Source organism: Pristiophorus japonicus, chromosome 15, assembly GCF_044704955.1.
Source record: "Pristiophorus japonicus isolate sPriJap1 chromosome 15, sPriJap1.hap1, whole genome shotgun sequence".
In the NCBI taxonomy this organism is placed as follows: domain Eukaryota; kingdom Metazoa; phylum Chordata; class Chondrichthyes; family Pristiophoridae; genus Pristiophorus; species Pristiophorus japonicus.
Genome location: NC_091991.1, coordinates 119,023,401 through 119,040,353, shown reverse-complemented (window position 1 = coordinate 119,040,353; position 16,953 = coordinate 119,023,401). Strand labels below are relative to the sequence as shown.

The 16,953-nt window shown below is 48.0% G+C and overlaps 1 protein-coding gene across 1 annotated transcript in view; it reads right to left on the bottom strand.

Moving 5' to 3' along the window:
* Positions 1–10,042: 10,042 nt before the first annotated feature.
* LOC139225847 (netrin-3-like) overlaps positions 10,043–16,953 on the bottom strand; it is a 594,849-nt gene continuing 587,938 nt past the window's right edge. The window contains exon 6 of the mRNA XM_070856699.1: positions 10,043–10,374. Within this exon, the coding sequence (XP_070712800.1) occupies positions 10,043–10,374 (332 nt within the window). The remainder of the gene's footprint in view (positions 10,375–16,953) is intronic.

Sequence of the window (16,953 nt, the reverse complement as noted above, 5' to 3'; positions counted from 1 at the left end):
ATCCCAAAAAGTTAGTTTGCAGGTGCAGCAGGTAATTAGGAAGGCGAATGAAATGTTGGCCTTCATTGCGAGGGAGGTCCTTCTGCAAAAGCAGGGAGGTCCTTCTGCAACTGTATAGGGTATTGGTGAGGCAGCACCTGGAGTACTGCGTGCAGTTTTGGTCACCTTACTTAAGGAAGGATATACTAGCTTTGGAGGGGGTATAGAGACGATTCACGAGGCTGATTCCGGAGATGAGGGGGTTACCTTATGATGATAGATTGAGTAGACTGGGTCTTTACTCATTGGAGTTCAGAAGGATGAGGGGTGATCTTATAGAAACATTTAAAATAATGAAAGGGATAGACAAGGTAGTGGCAGAGAGATTGTTTCCACTGGTCGGGGAGACTAGAACTAGGGGGCACAACTTCAAAATACGGGGGAGCCAATTTAAAACCGAGTTGAGAAGGAATTTTTTCTTCCAGAGGGTTGTGAATCTGTGGAATTCTCTGCCCAAGGAAGCAGTTGAGGCTAGCTCATTGAATATATTCAAGTCACAGCTATAGATTTTTAATAAGGGAATTAAGGGTTACGGGGAGCGGGCGGGTCAGTGGAGCTGAGTCCACGGCCAGATCAGCCATGATCTTGTTGAATGGCGGAGCAGGCTCGAGGGGCTAGATGGCCTACTCCTGTTCCCAATTCTTATGTTCTTATGTTCTCCACCCCGGAATACCAGGCCCAGGCTCCACATGGGGATACAAGGCCCAGGCTCCACATGGGGATACAAGGCCCAGGCTCCACATGGGAATACAAGGTCCAACTGTCCAGAATAGGAAATGTTAAATTAATTAAGCTGAGTCGGCTGACTAGATTTGCATTGCACTAATACTGCACAGTCACTGAGTAACAGCAGAAACTCAGTTAGATTTTATTTTTTATATAAACATTAAAAAATATCATAAATAAACAAGCTAAAAAATTCTCATGCAAATTTACAGAATTCAGATCTTGCTATATTGCATTAAAAAGCCCATAATGAAGGCATAAGTTTAAGTTTCCTGGTGTGCACACACAAGCCTGCTTTTTTCCTGTCCATTAGCATGAACTGGGGGTATATTGTGGGCTGGCCAGTGCATAGCCAAAATCCCAGCTGCAGAGAGCAGGCTGGCAGTCTTGCAGTCTAAAGATAGAAGATGTCAGTGTTAGGCACCCTAACAAAACTGTGGACACACTAACCTCTATGTAATTCCCAATTGTGGATACACTAGTCTCCACAGCAATCCCAATTGTTGATACACGATCCTGCATGGCATTCCCAATTGTGGATACACTAGCTTCTATGCAATTCCCAATTGTGGATACACTAGCCTGCATGGCATTTCCAATTGTGGAAACATTAGACTCCATGACATTCCCAATTGTGCATACACTAAGCTACATGGCATTCCCAATGGGTTCATTACATTCACTGGATTGCATTCTTATATCCAGGTCTATAAAAACTGGATTCCTCTTTTTTTTGTCATCAAGTGTGACGGGCAAATTGCACAGGATAAGAATCCTGGACAATTAGCTCTGGCAGTCTGAAATTTAGGTCATAATCATTTTGGGTTATAAATGTAGGTGAGAGTAGGAAATTGATGTCACCTGGTAAGGACTTGTCAAATGGGCAGCCCACCCGTCTATGCCTTTTGTTCAACAACCAATGTGGGTGAAGCTGGTGAATAAGTTTAGAAAGCTGTTACATCTACTTTCATGATCAAAGGTAGCAACATTCACCATTATAGTTTGTGAACAGGTCACATGTCATTTAATGTGAGCAGCTCGACCCTGCTGGTATGTATTCAGTGATACTGAGGTACCACTGGTAAATGACCAATGTCAGAACTACATGCCTTCCCCTCAGATCACTTGGAATCAGCTGGACAGATTGCCACCATTGACTAACTCCCAGGGCAGGTACAGCATGGGTTAGATACAGAGTAAAGCTCCCTCTACACCCTCGCATCAAACACTCCCAGGGCAGGTACAGCATGGGTTAGATACAGAGTAAAGCTCCTTCTACACTGTCCCTAATAGGAAATCTCAATCCTGACCTGAGGAGTGAGCCCTTTAGTGCACAAAACTTGTTCTCTTGAAAATATTGGTGATTTGTGGGTAGTTCTGTGCTGTGGATGTGAGCAAATGGAGAACTGAGTATTTTACACTCCAATTACTTCAGATCTGCACAGTCACCTGAGATAGAAGTCTGATTCTATGATCTCAGCTACCTCAGAATGGCAGCTCAACATTCCTGGTTACAGGGTTTTTAGACGAGATAAGAGAGGGGGAGAATAAATGATGGGTGGTGTGTGTCGGGTGGGTGGTTGCAAGATTACTTAAATAATCAATTACAGCTGTGAGGAGGGATGATGTATATTTATTATTTATTTATTTATGCACAGTATCTGGGCATTGCTGGCAAGGTCAGCATTTATTGCCCATTCCTAATTGCCCTTGAGAAGGTGTTGGTGAGCCACCCTGTTGAACCACAACAGGCCTTGTGATGAAGGTACTCCCACAGTGCTGACTGTATCGTAGTCATTTGGTACAACTGACTGGCTCACTGGACCATATCAGAGGGACAGTTAAGAGTCAACCACATTGCTGTGGCTGAAGTCACATAAAAGCCAGACCAGATAAGGATGGAGGGTTTCCAATCTGTTAGAAGGATCATCAACTAAGGCTGCATGGAATTGAATTGAAGAACAAAAAAGGGGCAATCACACTGCTGGGAGTGTACTACAGACCCCCAAACTGTCAGAGACAGAAGAGTAAATGCATAGGCAAATTTTCGAGAAGTGCAAAAACAATAGGGCAGTAATAGTGGGGGATTTTCAACTACCCTAATATTAACTGGGATAAAATTAGTGTGAAAGGTATAGAGGGTGTATAATTCCTAAAATGCATTTAGGAGAACTATTTTAGCCAGTATGTATCAAGCCCAACAAGGGAGGAGACGGTTCTGGCCTAAGTTTTAGGGAATGAAGCTGGGCAGGTAGAAGGAGTAACAGTGGGAGAGCATTTTGGTGGTAGTGATCAGAATTCAGTTAGATTTAGCATAATTATGGAAAACAGAAAATATAGACCAGGAGTAAAAGTTCTCAATTGGGGAAAGGCCAATTTTAGCAAGCTGAGATGAGATTTAGCCAAAGTGAACTGGAAAAGGCTACATGAAGGTAAGTCATTGTCAGAGCAGTGGGAGGCATTCAAGGAGGAGATAGTGAGGTTTCAGAGCAAGTATGTTCCCACAAAGAAAAAGGGTGAGGCTCCCGAATCTAGAGCCCCTGGATGTCAAGGGGCATACAGGGTAGGATAAGGATAAAAAGGGAAGCTTTTGTCAGAGAGCTCAATACTGCAGAAAGCCTAGAGGAGTATAGGAAGTGCAGGGGTGAAATCAAAAAGGAAATTAGGAAAGCAAAGAGAGGGAATGAAAAAATACTGGCAAGTGATATCAAAGAAACCCGCAAAATGTTTTATAAATGGATAAACAGCAAGAGGATAACTAAGGAAAGAGTTTGCCAAGGGGTTGTCACATGAAGAAAGGTTGAGCAGGTTGGGCCTATACTCATTGGAGTTCAGAAGAATGAGAGGTGATCTATTGAAACGTATAAGATTCTGAGGGAGTTTGACAGGGTAGATGCAGAGGATTCCCTTCGTGGGGGAATCTAGAACTAGAGGGCATAGTTTCAGAATAAGGGGCAGCCCTTTTAAAACGGAAATGAGGAGGAATTTCTTCTCTGAGGGTCATGAATCTTTGGGATGCTCTGCCCCAGAGAGCTGTGGAAGCTGGGTCATTGAATGTATTTAAGGTGAGATAGACAGATTTTTGAAAGATGTGGGAGTCATGGGTTATGGGGAGCAGGCGGGGAAGTGGAGTTGAGGCCAGGATCAGATCAGCCATGATCTTATTGAATGGCGGAGCAGGCTCAAGGGGCCAAATAGACTACCTATTAAAGACCAAAAAGGTAATCTCTGTGTGGAGGCCAAACACGTGGGTATGGTTCTTAATGAATAGTTAGCGTCTATCTTCACAAAAGAGTGAATGCAGACATTGTAGTTGAGGAGGAGGAGGAGTGTGAAATATAGATGAGAGAAACACAGTGAGAGAGGAAATATTAAGGGGTTTTGCATCTTAGAAAGTAAATAAATCGCCAGGCCTGGATGAAATGTATTCCAGACTGTTAAAAGAAGCAAGAGAGGAAATAGCAGAGGCTCTGACCATAATTTTCCAATCCTCTATGGCTACAGATGTGGTGCCGGAGGACGAGAGGACTGCTAACATTGTACCGTTGTTTAAAAGGGGAGAAAGGGATTGACTGAATAATTACAAGCCAGTCAGCTTAACCTCGGTGGTGGGAAAATTATTGGAAAAGATATTGAGGGACAATATTAATCGTCATTTAGAAAGGCACAGATTAATCAAGGACAGTCAGCATGGATTTTTTAAGGGATGGTCTTGTTTGACTAACTTGATTGAATCATTTAAGGAGGTAGCAAGGACGATTCATGTGTGTTTGATGTAGTCTACATGAATTTTAGCCAGGCTTTTGACAAGGTCCCACGTGGCAGATTGGTCAGAAAAGTAAAAGCCATGGCATCCAAGGGAAAGTGATCAGTGGCAGGAAGCAAAGGGTAATGGTCGACGGTTGTTTTTGTGATTGGAAGGGTGTTTCCAGTGGGGTTCCGCAGGGCTCAGTGCTGGGTCCCTTGCTTTTTGTGGTGTATTTCAATGATTTGGATGTCAATGTAGGGGACATGATTAAGAAGTTTGCAGATGATACAAATATTTGCCCTGTGGTTGATGTGAGAAAGAAAGCTGTAGACTATTGGAAGATATCAATAGACTGGTTGATGGTGGTGGTGGAGGGGTAGAGAGCTGGGGGAGCAGAAACGTGGCAAATGGAATTCATTCCAGAGAAGTGTGAGGTAATGCATTTGGGGAGGGCTAACATGGCAAGGGAATAGACAATAAATGGTAGGATACTGAGAAGTGCAGAGAAGCAGAGGGACTTTAGAGTGCAAGTCCACCGATCCTGAAAGTAGCAGGGCAGGTAGATATGGTGCTTAAGATGGCATACGGGATACTTACCTTTTATTAGACAAGACTCAGAATATAAGAGCAGGGAGGTTATGCTAGAACTGTATAAAACACTAGTTAGGCCACAGCTAGAGTACTGCATACAGTTCTGGTCACCACATTACAGGAAAGATGTGATTGCACGAGAGAGGGTATAGAGGAGATGTACGAGGATGTTGCCAGGACTAGAGAATTTTAGGTATGAAGATAGATTTGATAGGTTCGGGTTGTTTTCTTTGGAACAGAGGAGACTGAGGGAAGATTTAATAGAGGTGTATAAAATTATGTGGGGGCGAGAGTGGATTTGAAAGACCTATTTCCCTTAGCAGAGGGGCCAATAACCAGGAGGCGTAGTTTTAAAGTAATCAATAGAAGGATTAGAGGGCAGTTAAGAAGAATTGTTTTCACCCAGAGGGTGGTGGGGTCTGGAACTCATTGCCTGAAAGGGTGGTAGAGGCAGAAACCCTCATCGCATTTTAAAAAGTGCTTGGATGTGCACTTGAAGTGCTGTGATTAACAAGGCATTGGACTAAGAGCTGGAAAGTGGGTTTAGGCTGGGTAGCTCTTTTTTGGCACAGGCACGATGGACTGAATGGCCTCCTTCTGTGCCATAAAGTTCTATGATGCTGCCTAGGGCTGATCAAACGCAGGAGACACAGGGAAAAGTTCCATGAATGAACCGGTCCTCCTCATGGGACCACGGCGCTCAGCGCTAAAGTTCCAAACCGATAAAGGAGCGCCATTTTGACAGAGCTTCAACAGATTTATTAAAATGTATATAATGGACCAATGAGAGCAGCATCTGTACTTTGAACATTCTCTTTCCAACAATTTATGCCTGGTGCAATAACGAGTGGCTGAGCACTCCCATGTGTTATTGTGCTGTGTTGCTCTGGCAGATCAAGAGCTGATGTTGGTATATCACAGCTGGAGTAAGCCACCAGTGACAAGTAACAAAGAACACAACCCATTCATGAAATGACTAATGCAACCCTAACCATACGCAGTTAATATTATTCCAGAATTTGCTTTTCTTTATGAATAAACCTGATACAAAATTAATGTCTTAGAGATACCTTTAACATGTGATTAACTATTTCCATTGTCAACCTTTGACACGTTAGGATATGACAGTGCGGCGAACACTGAGAACTTGCCATTTAAAAGCCCTGAATGTGCAGGATATATAATGAACCCTTTCTAAGAAGCAGCTTTTCAGTACAGGTGCAAACAAGTTCATAAAACTTGGGGAGGTATTGGGGTAATTCTGAGATTTCTTGCACAGAAGGGTCAAAAAATCTGGAGAGCAGATTACACCTCCCCTTTTATGGTGTCAGCTGTGGCTAAGTGAGTAGCACACTTGCCTCTGAGTCAGAAGGTTGTGGGTTCAAGTCCCACTCCAGGGCATTTGAGCACATAATGCTAGGCTGACACTCCAGTGCAGTACTGAGGGAGTGCTGCACTGTCCGAGGTGCTGTCTTTCAGATGAGACATTGAACTGACGCCCTGTCTGCCCCCTCAGGTGGACATAAAAGATCCTGTGGCACTATTGGAAGCGAAGGGGAGTTATCCTCGGTGTCCTGGACAATATTTATAACTCAACCAACATCACTAAAACAGTTTATCTGGTTATTTATTTCATTGCTGTTTGTGGGATCTTGCTGTGCATACGTCGGCTGCCACGTTTCCCACACCAACAGTGACTACACTTTGTGAGTACTTAATTGGCTGCAATGTGCTTTGGGATGTCCTGAGGTCCTGAAAGATGGTATAGAAATGCAAAGTCTGTCTTTTTTCATTACCCAGCACCTATAACTTTGAGAGTTGTAGAAAATCATATTCCAGTCAGGGTATGATTATAACCAGTAGGTTTTATGGAATTCCAACAATCTAGCTATGTATTATCAGTGTTGGAGGTGTGTACTGGGAACTTTCATAGGTCTTATCAGGGATCAATCATAAAAGCAACATGTTGTATTGGAGAATGTGTCTTTTTTTGTTCATATGAAGTCACTGGCATGAACATATTTATTGCCCAGCACAAGTTGCCCTGCGTAGGTGGCAGTAGGTAGAGAATTTCAGGATATTGACCCAGTAACAATCGGCTGAATTTTACCACCCCAAAAACAGTTGGGTTAGAATCGGGTCAGTTAAAATGTTAAAAACAGAGGCGCACTGAGGGACGGGCAGCTAACCCGCTCCCAGTAGAGGAGTTGGCAAATTCAATACTTGAATGAAGCTTAGACATTCTGATTGAACCTGTTTTACAGGTTTGACTGTGGCTGGCTGAATTTCCCAAGCCTCGGGAAACCCCCGCAGCGGAAGTGAGGGGAAGACCGCTTTGGGAAGAAGGTAAGAACCTTCAATGTACTATTTGTGGGCCAGGAGGAACAGGAATGTTTTCTCCCGACCACCCAAGCTCGTTCCCCAGGATCGTACCCACCTCGGGGTCGTGGATCGGCCCTCACTTCCCCCATCCGGGTCGACGATCAGACCTACCTGGTCTTAGTCTGCAGTGCCAGAGTGCTCCCCGCCCAACTGGAAGCCAAATCTGTCAATCAGGTGGAGAACTTGATGGGACCAAAAGACAGATACTGTGGTGTTCAAACTTCACAGCAAGAGGGAAACCTGGACTTCCATGTTTCTCGTCTGAAACTCTGTCCCTCCGCCTGTGTAACCCGCCCCTGTTAGTATCCAGGCCTATGAAGCAACTGTAATATATGCCCAAGTCAGCAAGATGTGTGATTTGATGTGGAGAAGCTTGGAGGTGTTAGCGCTCCCACAACTTAATGGCTCTTGTCCTTCATGGTGATGTAGGCTGCAGTGACCTTGGTGAGTTACAGGCTGGTGGAGGACCTTTGTCTTACTAATGTTTAGCGCAAGGCCAATGCTTTTATATGCCTCGGTAAATATGTCGACTATGTCCTGGAGTTCAGCCTCTGAATGTGTGCAGACGCAGGCGTCGTCCGCGTACTGTAGCTCGACGACAGAGGTTGGAATGGTCTTGGACCTGGCCTGGAGATGGTGAAGGTTGAACAGCTTCCCACTGGTTCTGTAGTTTAGCTCCACTACAGCGGGGAGCTTATCAACTGTGAAGTGGAGCATGGCAGCGAGGAAGATTGAGAAGAGGGTTGGGGCAATGACGCAGCCCTGCTTGACCCCAGTCCAGACATGAATTGAGTCTCGTCCACGGCAAACGAGCCAAAGACGGGCAGAGGAAACGTTACCAGGACACTCTTAAAGCCTCCCTGATAAAGTGCGACATCCCCACTGACACCTGGGAGTCCTTGGCCATAGACCACCTTAAGTGGAGGAAGTGCATTCGGTAGGGTGCTGAGCTCCTCGAGCATTGTCGCCGGGAGCATGCAGAAATCAAGCGCAGGCAGCGGAAGGAACGAGCGACAAACCAGGCCCCCTGCCCACTCTTTTCCTCAACGACTATCTGTCCGATTTGTGACAGCAACTGTGGTTCTCGTATTGGACTGTACAGCCACCTAAGAACTCATGCTAAGAGTGGAAGCAAGTCTGCCTCGATTCCGAGGGACTGCCTATGATGATGATGATGGTGAGTTACAGTGGTGCATTCTGTAGATTGCACATCTGCAGCCACAGCTGGTGATTGATGGGATGGGTCTTGAATCCAGTGGCAGGATAACTGAGGATGTGATAAACTGATGTGGTGTATTGCAGGATGTGACATATTGAAGGGGATGGCATATTGGAGCTTGTGATTTTGAAGGATCTGGGTATTAGAGGATGTGCTATTTAATAGCATGTGAAATTGTAGGATTTGGAATATTGGAGGACGTGGTAGGAAAGAAACTAACTTGCATTTCTACAACACCTTGTACGACCTCAGCACGTCCCAAAGCACTTTATAAAATGAAGTCGTTACTGTTGTAAACATAAACAGGAAAACATGGCAATCAATTTGCAAACCGTTAGGGTTCACAAACAGCAATGAGATAATGACCCAATAATCTGATTCATTGATGTTGGTTGAACAATAAATGTTGGCCAGGACACCAGGGAGAAGCCCCTGTTCTTCTGCAAATAGTGCCATGGGATCATTTACATCCACCTGAGAGCAGACGGAGCCTCAGTACTACACCGAGGGGTCGGTCTCGATTATGTGCTCAACTCTCTGGAGTGGGACTTGAACCAGCAACCTTTTCACTCAGAGGCAAGTGTGCTACTACTAAGGCAAGGCTGACATCTTTTGTATTGGACTGTGAGGTTTTTCGGAGGGTGCAGTATAGCGGACGACTACTATTACAGCTCCTCCAATAAGGTGGCCAAGGGGTGTACTGAAAATAAAATATTTCATTAGGCTGAAGGGTTGCGTGTCAAAGTTTTACAATGCTGACGTGCTTTGTAAAATCTAATTGAAATTGGATATTTTCAAATCACAGTACAAAATACACAATGTTAACAGATCACTTGCTGCATGCCAAATGCTTTGTCTGCTTATAAAAGTCCTGGAACCTGTCCATATTTACACTCTGTGTTCAGCACAGCTGGCCAGCTTGCATAGACTACCACAATTTGTCTCCTATGTTAGTCATAACAGGCAAGAATTAAAGGTATGGTGGACTTCAATCGGGATAGCCAACCAACCAATGGGAAGGACATGGTGGGTCTGCCCTTGTCAGATACTACGCGGGCTCTGGGAGCAGACAACAAAGCTTCTGTAGCGCCTGACCTTTGCCCCCATAGAAAAGGACTCATGACCACATTTAGGAAAATAATAAGCAATTCGAAAAGCATACTCAGCCAACAGTTTGTGTAATGTGTTGTACTGACTATCCTGTTGCTTACTGTCTCCAGTCCCCTCCTTACAGTCTAACGCCCTTTAGCCAGTCCTGAAAGGTAAATATTTTGAACCCAAAGTGTATTTACATTGTGGCCCGTGATGCTTCTCACAGAGTCTTTTCTGAATGTCGATCAGGCTTTCCCACATTTCCCTTTCTTCTCTTTGCGTTGGAATTTCCGAAGTCTTCTGGTCCACACATCCCGCCACTGAATGACGAGGCTGTTCTTATCCGCCACAAGGCCCCCGAGCCTCTCGGACATGCTGTCGGTGTTCCCCATCACCAGGTACTTCTTCGCCATTTGGATTTTTGGGCACTTGCATGCCAAGTCCTTCATATTAATCCACAGGAACTGGTCTGCCCGTTTAATCCTCTCATCTCTGCTCCTATAGACTGACACGATATTCACAGTGAACTTTGCCCATTCACTCACAGTCTCCATATCTAGAACATTAACCTGAACCGCTGTAAAAGGATGAGAGAGAAGTTAGTCTGCTTTCAGTTGGGACACAATCAAGAGTCTTAAGGCATCTGACAATCATTAACATCCCTTCACCATCATCCAAAAACGCTTCAGAAACATTCTGGGACTGTTTCCTGTCTGAAAATGTTCAGAACTGAGTAAGAATTCTTTCAAAATTCTCATTAATTTTCTATTTTTAAACTAACTGGCACCATCTGTAGAAAACTATCTTATTGCATCCAGAGCTCGTCTGTAGCTCCTCCATGGCCAGTTGGTAAAAGGTACAGCGCACAGCACTAGGCCCCAGCTTTGATCACAGTTGGTGTGTGACAACACTCCTAAACTAGGGATAGGGAAATGTATCCCATCACTGTGGGATCCTGCTAAATCTCCTCTGTGGCCTTTCTAAGGCCTTTACATCTTTCCTGAAGTGGTGCCCAGAATTATCCACAATACCCCAGCTGAGGCCGAACCAGTGATTTATAAAGTTCCAGCATCATCTCTTTTTCTATGCCTCTATTTATAAACCCAAGTAACCCATATGCTTTTTAACCACCTTATCAACTTGCCCTGCCACCTTTAAAGATTTGTGTATATGGACACCAAGGCCTCTATGCTCATCAACACTTTTCAAAATCATGCCATTTATATTATACTGTCTTTCCATATTAGTCCTCCTAAAGTGCATTACTTTGCACTTTTCTGCATTGGAGTCCACCTGGCATGCATCTGCCCATTTCACCATCTTGGCTATTGCATCCTGAAGCCTACAACTATGATCATCTACTCTGCCAAGTTTTGTATCATCTACAAACGTTACAATGCTGCTCCCAACACCCGCGTTGAGGTCGTTTATAAAAACTGCACAGAGCAATGGACCCAAAACAGACCCTTGGGGAACACTACTGCAAACCACCTCCCAGTCTGAACAACATCCATCCACCACTGCCCTCCACTTCCTCTCACTGAGCCAATTCTATATCCATATCGATACTTTATTGCATGGGAAAAGGGCGAGGCAGTGGGACCAGTTGAAGTGCTCTTGCAGAGAGCCAGCACGGACTCGATGGACTGAATTTCCTCCTTCTGAATTGCAACCATTCTAGGATTCTATGATTCTATGACTTTACTGTCCCCTTAATTCCATGGGCTTCCATCTTCTCATCGCCAGTAATATCCTTTTTTTTTATCCTTTTTATAATATGGAGACCAATACTGTGTGCAATACGTCAAGTGTGCAATAATCAAGTGTGAAACATTCTGCCCGGGACTGGTGCGCAACCGGCCGAAGGGATCCGGAGCCGGCATCGAACCAGCCGAAGGGCCTCCGGAGCCCGCACTGAACAGGCCGAAGAGACTCCGGAGCCCACACTGAACCGGCCGAAGGGACTCCGGAGCCCGCACTGAACCGGCCGAAGGGACTCCGGAGCCCGCACTGAACCGGCCGAAGGGACTCCGGGGCTGGTATCGAACCAGCCGAAGGGACTCCGGGGCTGGTATCGAACCAGCCGAAGGGACTCCGGAGCCCGCACTGAACCGGCCGAAGGGACTCCGGAGCCCGCACTGAACCGGCCGAACCAGCCGAAGGGACTCCGGAGCCCGCACTGAACCGGCCGAACCAGCCGAAGGGACTCCGGAGCCCGCACTGAACCAGCCGAAGGGACTCCGGAGCCGGCACTGAACCGGCCGAAGGGACTCCGGAGCCCGCACTGAACCGGCCGAAGGGACTCCGGAGCCCGCACTGAACCAGCCGAAGGGACTCCGGAGCCCGCACTGAACCAGCCGAAGGGACTCCGGAGCCCGCACTGAACCAGCCGAAGGGACTCCGGAGCCCGCACTGAACCGGCCGAAGGGACTCCGGAGCCCGCACTGAACCGACCGAAGGGACTCCGGAGCCGGCATCGAACCAGCCGAAGGGACTCCGGAGCCTGCACTGAACCGACCGAAGGGACTCCGGAGCCGGCACTGAGCCGGCCGAAGGGACTCCGGAGCCGGCATCGAACCGGCCGAAGGGACTCCGGAGCCGGCATCGAACCAGCCGAAGGGACTCCGGAGCCGGCATCGAACTGGCCGAAGGGACTCCGGAGCCGGCATCGAACCAGCCGAAGGGACTCCGGAGCCGGCATCAAACTGGCCGAAGGGACTCCGGAGCCCGCACTGAACCGGCCGAAGGGACTCCGGAGCCTGCACTGAACCGGCCGAAGGGACTCCGGAGCCTGCACTGAACCGGCCGAAGGGACTCCGGAGCCTGCACTGAACCGGCCGAAGGGACTCCGGAGCCGGCATCGAACCAGCCGAAGGGACTGGGGAGCCTGCACTGAACCGGCCGAAGGGACTCCGGAGCCTGCACTGAACCGGCCGAAGGGACTCCGGAGCCCGCACTGAACCGGCCGAAGGGACTCCGGAGCCTGCACTGAACCGGCCGAAGGGACTCCGGAGCCTGCACTGAACCGGCCGAAGGGACTCCGGAGCCGGCATCGAACCAGCCGAAGGGACTCCGGAGCCTGCACTGAACCGGCCGAAGGGACTCCGGAGCCTGCACTGAACCGGCCGAAGGGACACCGGAGCCCGCACTGAACCGGCCGAAGGGACTCCGGAGCCGGCATCGAACCAGCCAAAGGGACTCCGGAGCCTGCACTGAACCGGCCGAAGGGACTCCGGGGCCGGCATCGAACCAGCCGAAGGGACTCTGGAGCCTGCACTGAACCGGCCGAAGGAACTCCGGAGCCTGCACTGAACCGGCCGAAGGAACTCCGGAGCCGGCGTCGAACTGGCCGAAGGGACTCGATTTTTAAACTTTTAATCAACTTTTAAACTTCTTAAACAATTTGGTAAAACTTTTCCATTTTTAATCAACTTGGAAAACTATTTTTCTATTTTTTTTTAACTTTTAATCAATCTGAGCAACTTTTTTAAACAAATTGGAAATATTTTTAAACTCTTAAATTTTTAAGAAACTTTTAAATAACCTTGAAAACTCTAGAAGAAACTTCTTAAAACATCCCTCAAAACTCCAACGGACAGCTGACCTTCCTAATGCCTACCCCCCAACCAAGCCTTGGACCACCTACCATCAATGGCGTTATTCGGCGCTGAGCCTGCTGCCAAAAACTCGCCATAGACAATTAGGCTTATACAGCGGTGCCTGGTCTCCAGTTGTCTTGGACCCCCTTGCCACTGGACCAAGACCTTGCTCAGCTAAGCCCGTATGGTTGCCGATGTGCAGCAGCCACCCCACGTTAAAAGAACTCGTGCACGGGCATCTTCCACTTCGTCAATATGAAGTTCGGGATGTGGAACGTCAGGATCCTCATGGACAATTCCAGCAGCAACAGGCCGGAACGCCGCATCGCCAAAATTGCCTGGGAACTCGGACGTTTTGACATTGACATTGCCGCCCTAAGCGAGACCCAGCGGGCAGGGGAAGGCCAGCTCAAGGAACAAGGTGGAGGTTACACCTTTTTCTGGAAAAGAAAACCAGAGGAAGAACGCTGCCTCCATGGAGTCAGCTTCGCCATCAAAAATGAACTGGTCGACTGCCTCAAAGACTCCCCCTGCGGAGTTAACAAACGCCTCATGACTCTTCGTCTTACCCTATTCCGGAACCAATGCGCCATAGTCATCAGTGCGTATGCCCCAACACTTGATGCAACAGATGAGGCTAAAGAGGGTTTTTATTCCAACATCGAGACATCCCTGTCCCACGTCCCCACGGGTAGCAAACTGATCCTCCTGGTGACTTTAATGTCAGGGTCGGCAAAAACACAGCCCTCTGGAGAGGCGTGATTGGCAGAGAAGGGTAGGAAAAGCTAACTCCAGCGGTACCCTACGGACAAAATGTTTAGAGCATGAACTCATCACCAACACCCTGTTCTGTCAGAGGGACAAATACAAGGTATCGTGGCAACACCCTCGCTCCAAATACTGGCACCTGCATCGTCCGAGCCAGGGATCGCAAGGATGTGCGCATCACCCGCGCCAGGACAGGAGCTGAGGACTGCTGGACGGACCACCGCCTAATCCGATCCATCATCAACATTAACATAGCCCCAAAGCGGCGAGGGCAGCAGAAACAGAGCCGCAAAAAAGTTAATGCCGGGGCACTTAAAGATCCAGCTAAGAGAGCCCTATACAGCCAGCGCCTCACAGCCAATCTGGCACGCCTTGATGACCCTGAGATGCTGAATGCCCACAGCACTTGGTCTGCCCTAAAGAACAGGTGATGGGTGGAGAAAGCACAGGAGATACAACAACTGGCTGACAGCCACGATATGCGAGGATTCCTCATTGCAGTCAAGGCCACCTATACAACCAGTACCTCACAGCTAATCTGACATGCCTTGATGACCCTGATATGCTGAATGCTCACAGCGCTTGGTCTGCCCTCCAGGCCTCTATAACCAGTGCCTGTGAAGAAACATTTGGTCACTCAACCAGAAAACACCAGGACTGGTTTGATGAAAATGATCAGGAGATCCAAGAACTAACAGATCGCAAGCGCAGAGCATTTCTGAGCCTCAAGCAACAACCCAACTCTGGAGCAGCAAAGCAACATTACAGATGGCTTAAGGCTGAGGTCCAACAAAAAACCTGGGACCTAAAGAACTTGTGGTAGATGGAGAAAGCACAGGAGATACAACAACTGGCCAACAGACACGATATGCGAGGATTCTTCATTGCAGTCAAGGCCACCTACAGTCCAAACTCTCAAGGCCCCACCCTGCTCCTGGCCAAGAACGGTGAAACACGCTTCAAGGACACCGAGGTTGTCAGGGCCCGCTGGAAGGAGCACTTCAAATATCTCCTCAATCAAGACTCTACCTTTGACTCGAGTGTTCTCGACTCCATCCCGCAGCATGCGACCTGCCACCACCTCAGTAAAACCCCAGCACTGCACGAGGTAGGCAAAGCCATAGGCCAGCTTAAAACCAATAAGGCTACGAGTGTGGATGGAATCCCTGCTGAGGCATTGAAGTATGGCGGAGAGGGGCTGTTGGCGCGGATACATGACCTCATCTCTCTCATATCTGGAGGGAGGAGAGCATGCCGGGAGATCTGAGATGCATCTTTAAAAAAGGGAACCAGTCCGACTGCGGCAACTACAGGGGAATCTCCCTGCTATCAACCACTGGGAAAGTTGTCGCTAGAGTTCTCCTCAACCATCTTCTCCCAGTGGCCGAGGGTCTATGGAGTGTCCTCCTCCATTTCGGATGCCCCTAAAAGTTTGTCAACATCCTCTGCCTGCTCCATGACAACATGCAGGCTGTGATCCTTACCAACGGATTCATTACAGACCCAATCCACGTCTGGACCGGGGTCAAACAGGGCTGTGTCATTGCTCCAACCCTCTTCATCTTCCTCGCTGCCATGCTCCTCCTCATAGTCAACAAGCTCCCCGCTGGAGTGGAACTAAGCTACAGAACCAGTGGAAAGCTGTTTAACCTACGCCGCCTCAAGGCCTGGTCCAAGATTACCCCAACCTCTGTCATTGAGCTACAGTATGCGGACGACACATTCTGAGGCTGAACTCCAGGATATAGTCAATGTATTCACTGAGGCATGGGCCTTATGCTTAACATTCATAAGACAAAGGTCCTCCACCAGCCTATCCTCGCCGCACAGTACTGTCCCCCAGTCATCAAGATTCATGGCACGGCCCTCGACAACGTGGACCATTTCCCATACCTTGGGAGCCTCTTATCAACAAGAGCAGACATTGATGCGGAGATTCAACAGCGCCACCAGTGCAGCCTTTGGCCGTCTGAGGAAAAGTGTTCGAAGACGAGGCCCTCAAATCTACCACCAATCTCATGGTCTACAGAGCTGTAGTAATACCCGCCCTCCTGTATGGATCAGAGGCATGGACGATATGCAGAAGACACCAAGTCGCTGGAGATATATCGCCAACGATGTCGCCGCAAGATCTTACAAATCCCCTGGGAGGACAGGTGCACTAACATCAGTGTCCTCATCCAGGCTAACATCCCCAGCATTGAAGCACTGACCACACTCGATCAGCTTCGTTGGGCAGATCACAGACATCGCATGCCAGACACGAGACTTCCTAAGCAAATGCTCTAAGCGGAGCTCCTTCATGGCAAAGGTGGGCAGCAGAAACATGACAAGGACACCCTCAAAGCCTCCCTGATAAAGTGCGACATCACACCTGACACCTGGGAGTCCTTGGCCGAAGACCACCTTCTAATCTCAACGCTGAGAGAATGAAGAGGTCAAGCGCAGGCAGCGGAAGGAGCGTGCGGCAAACCAGTCCCACACACCCCTTCCCTCAGCGAATATCTGTCCCACCTGTGACAGAGTCTGTGGCTCTCATACTCGACTGTTCAACCACCAGAGAACTCACTTCAGGAGTGGAACCAAGTCTGCCTCGATTCCAAGGGACTGCCTATGATGATGACTTCAAGTGTGGTGTAGCTACGGTTTGATATGTTTAATATAACCCCTCCACTTTTCAATTCCATCCCTCTGGAAATGAACCCTAGTGCTTTGTTTTTTTATGGCCTCATTAACCTGTGTCACTACTTTCAGTGATCTGTGTATCTGTAGCCCTAGACCCCTTGCTC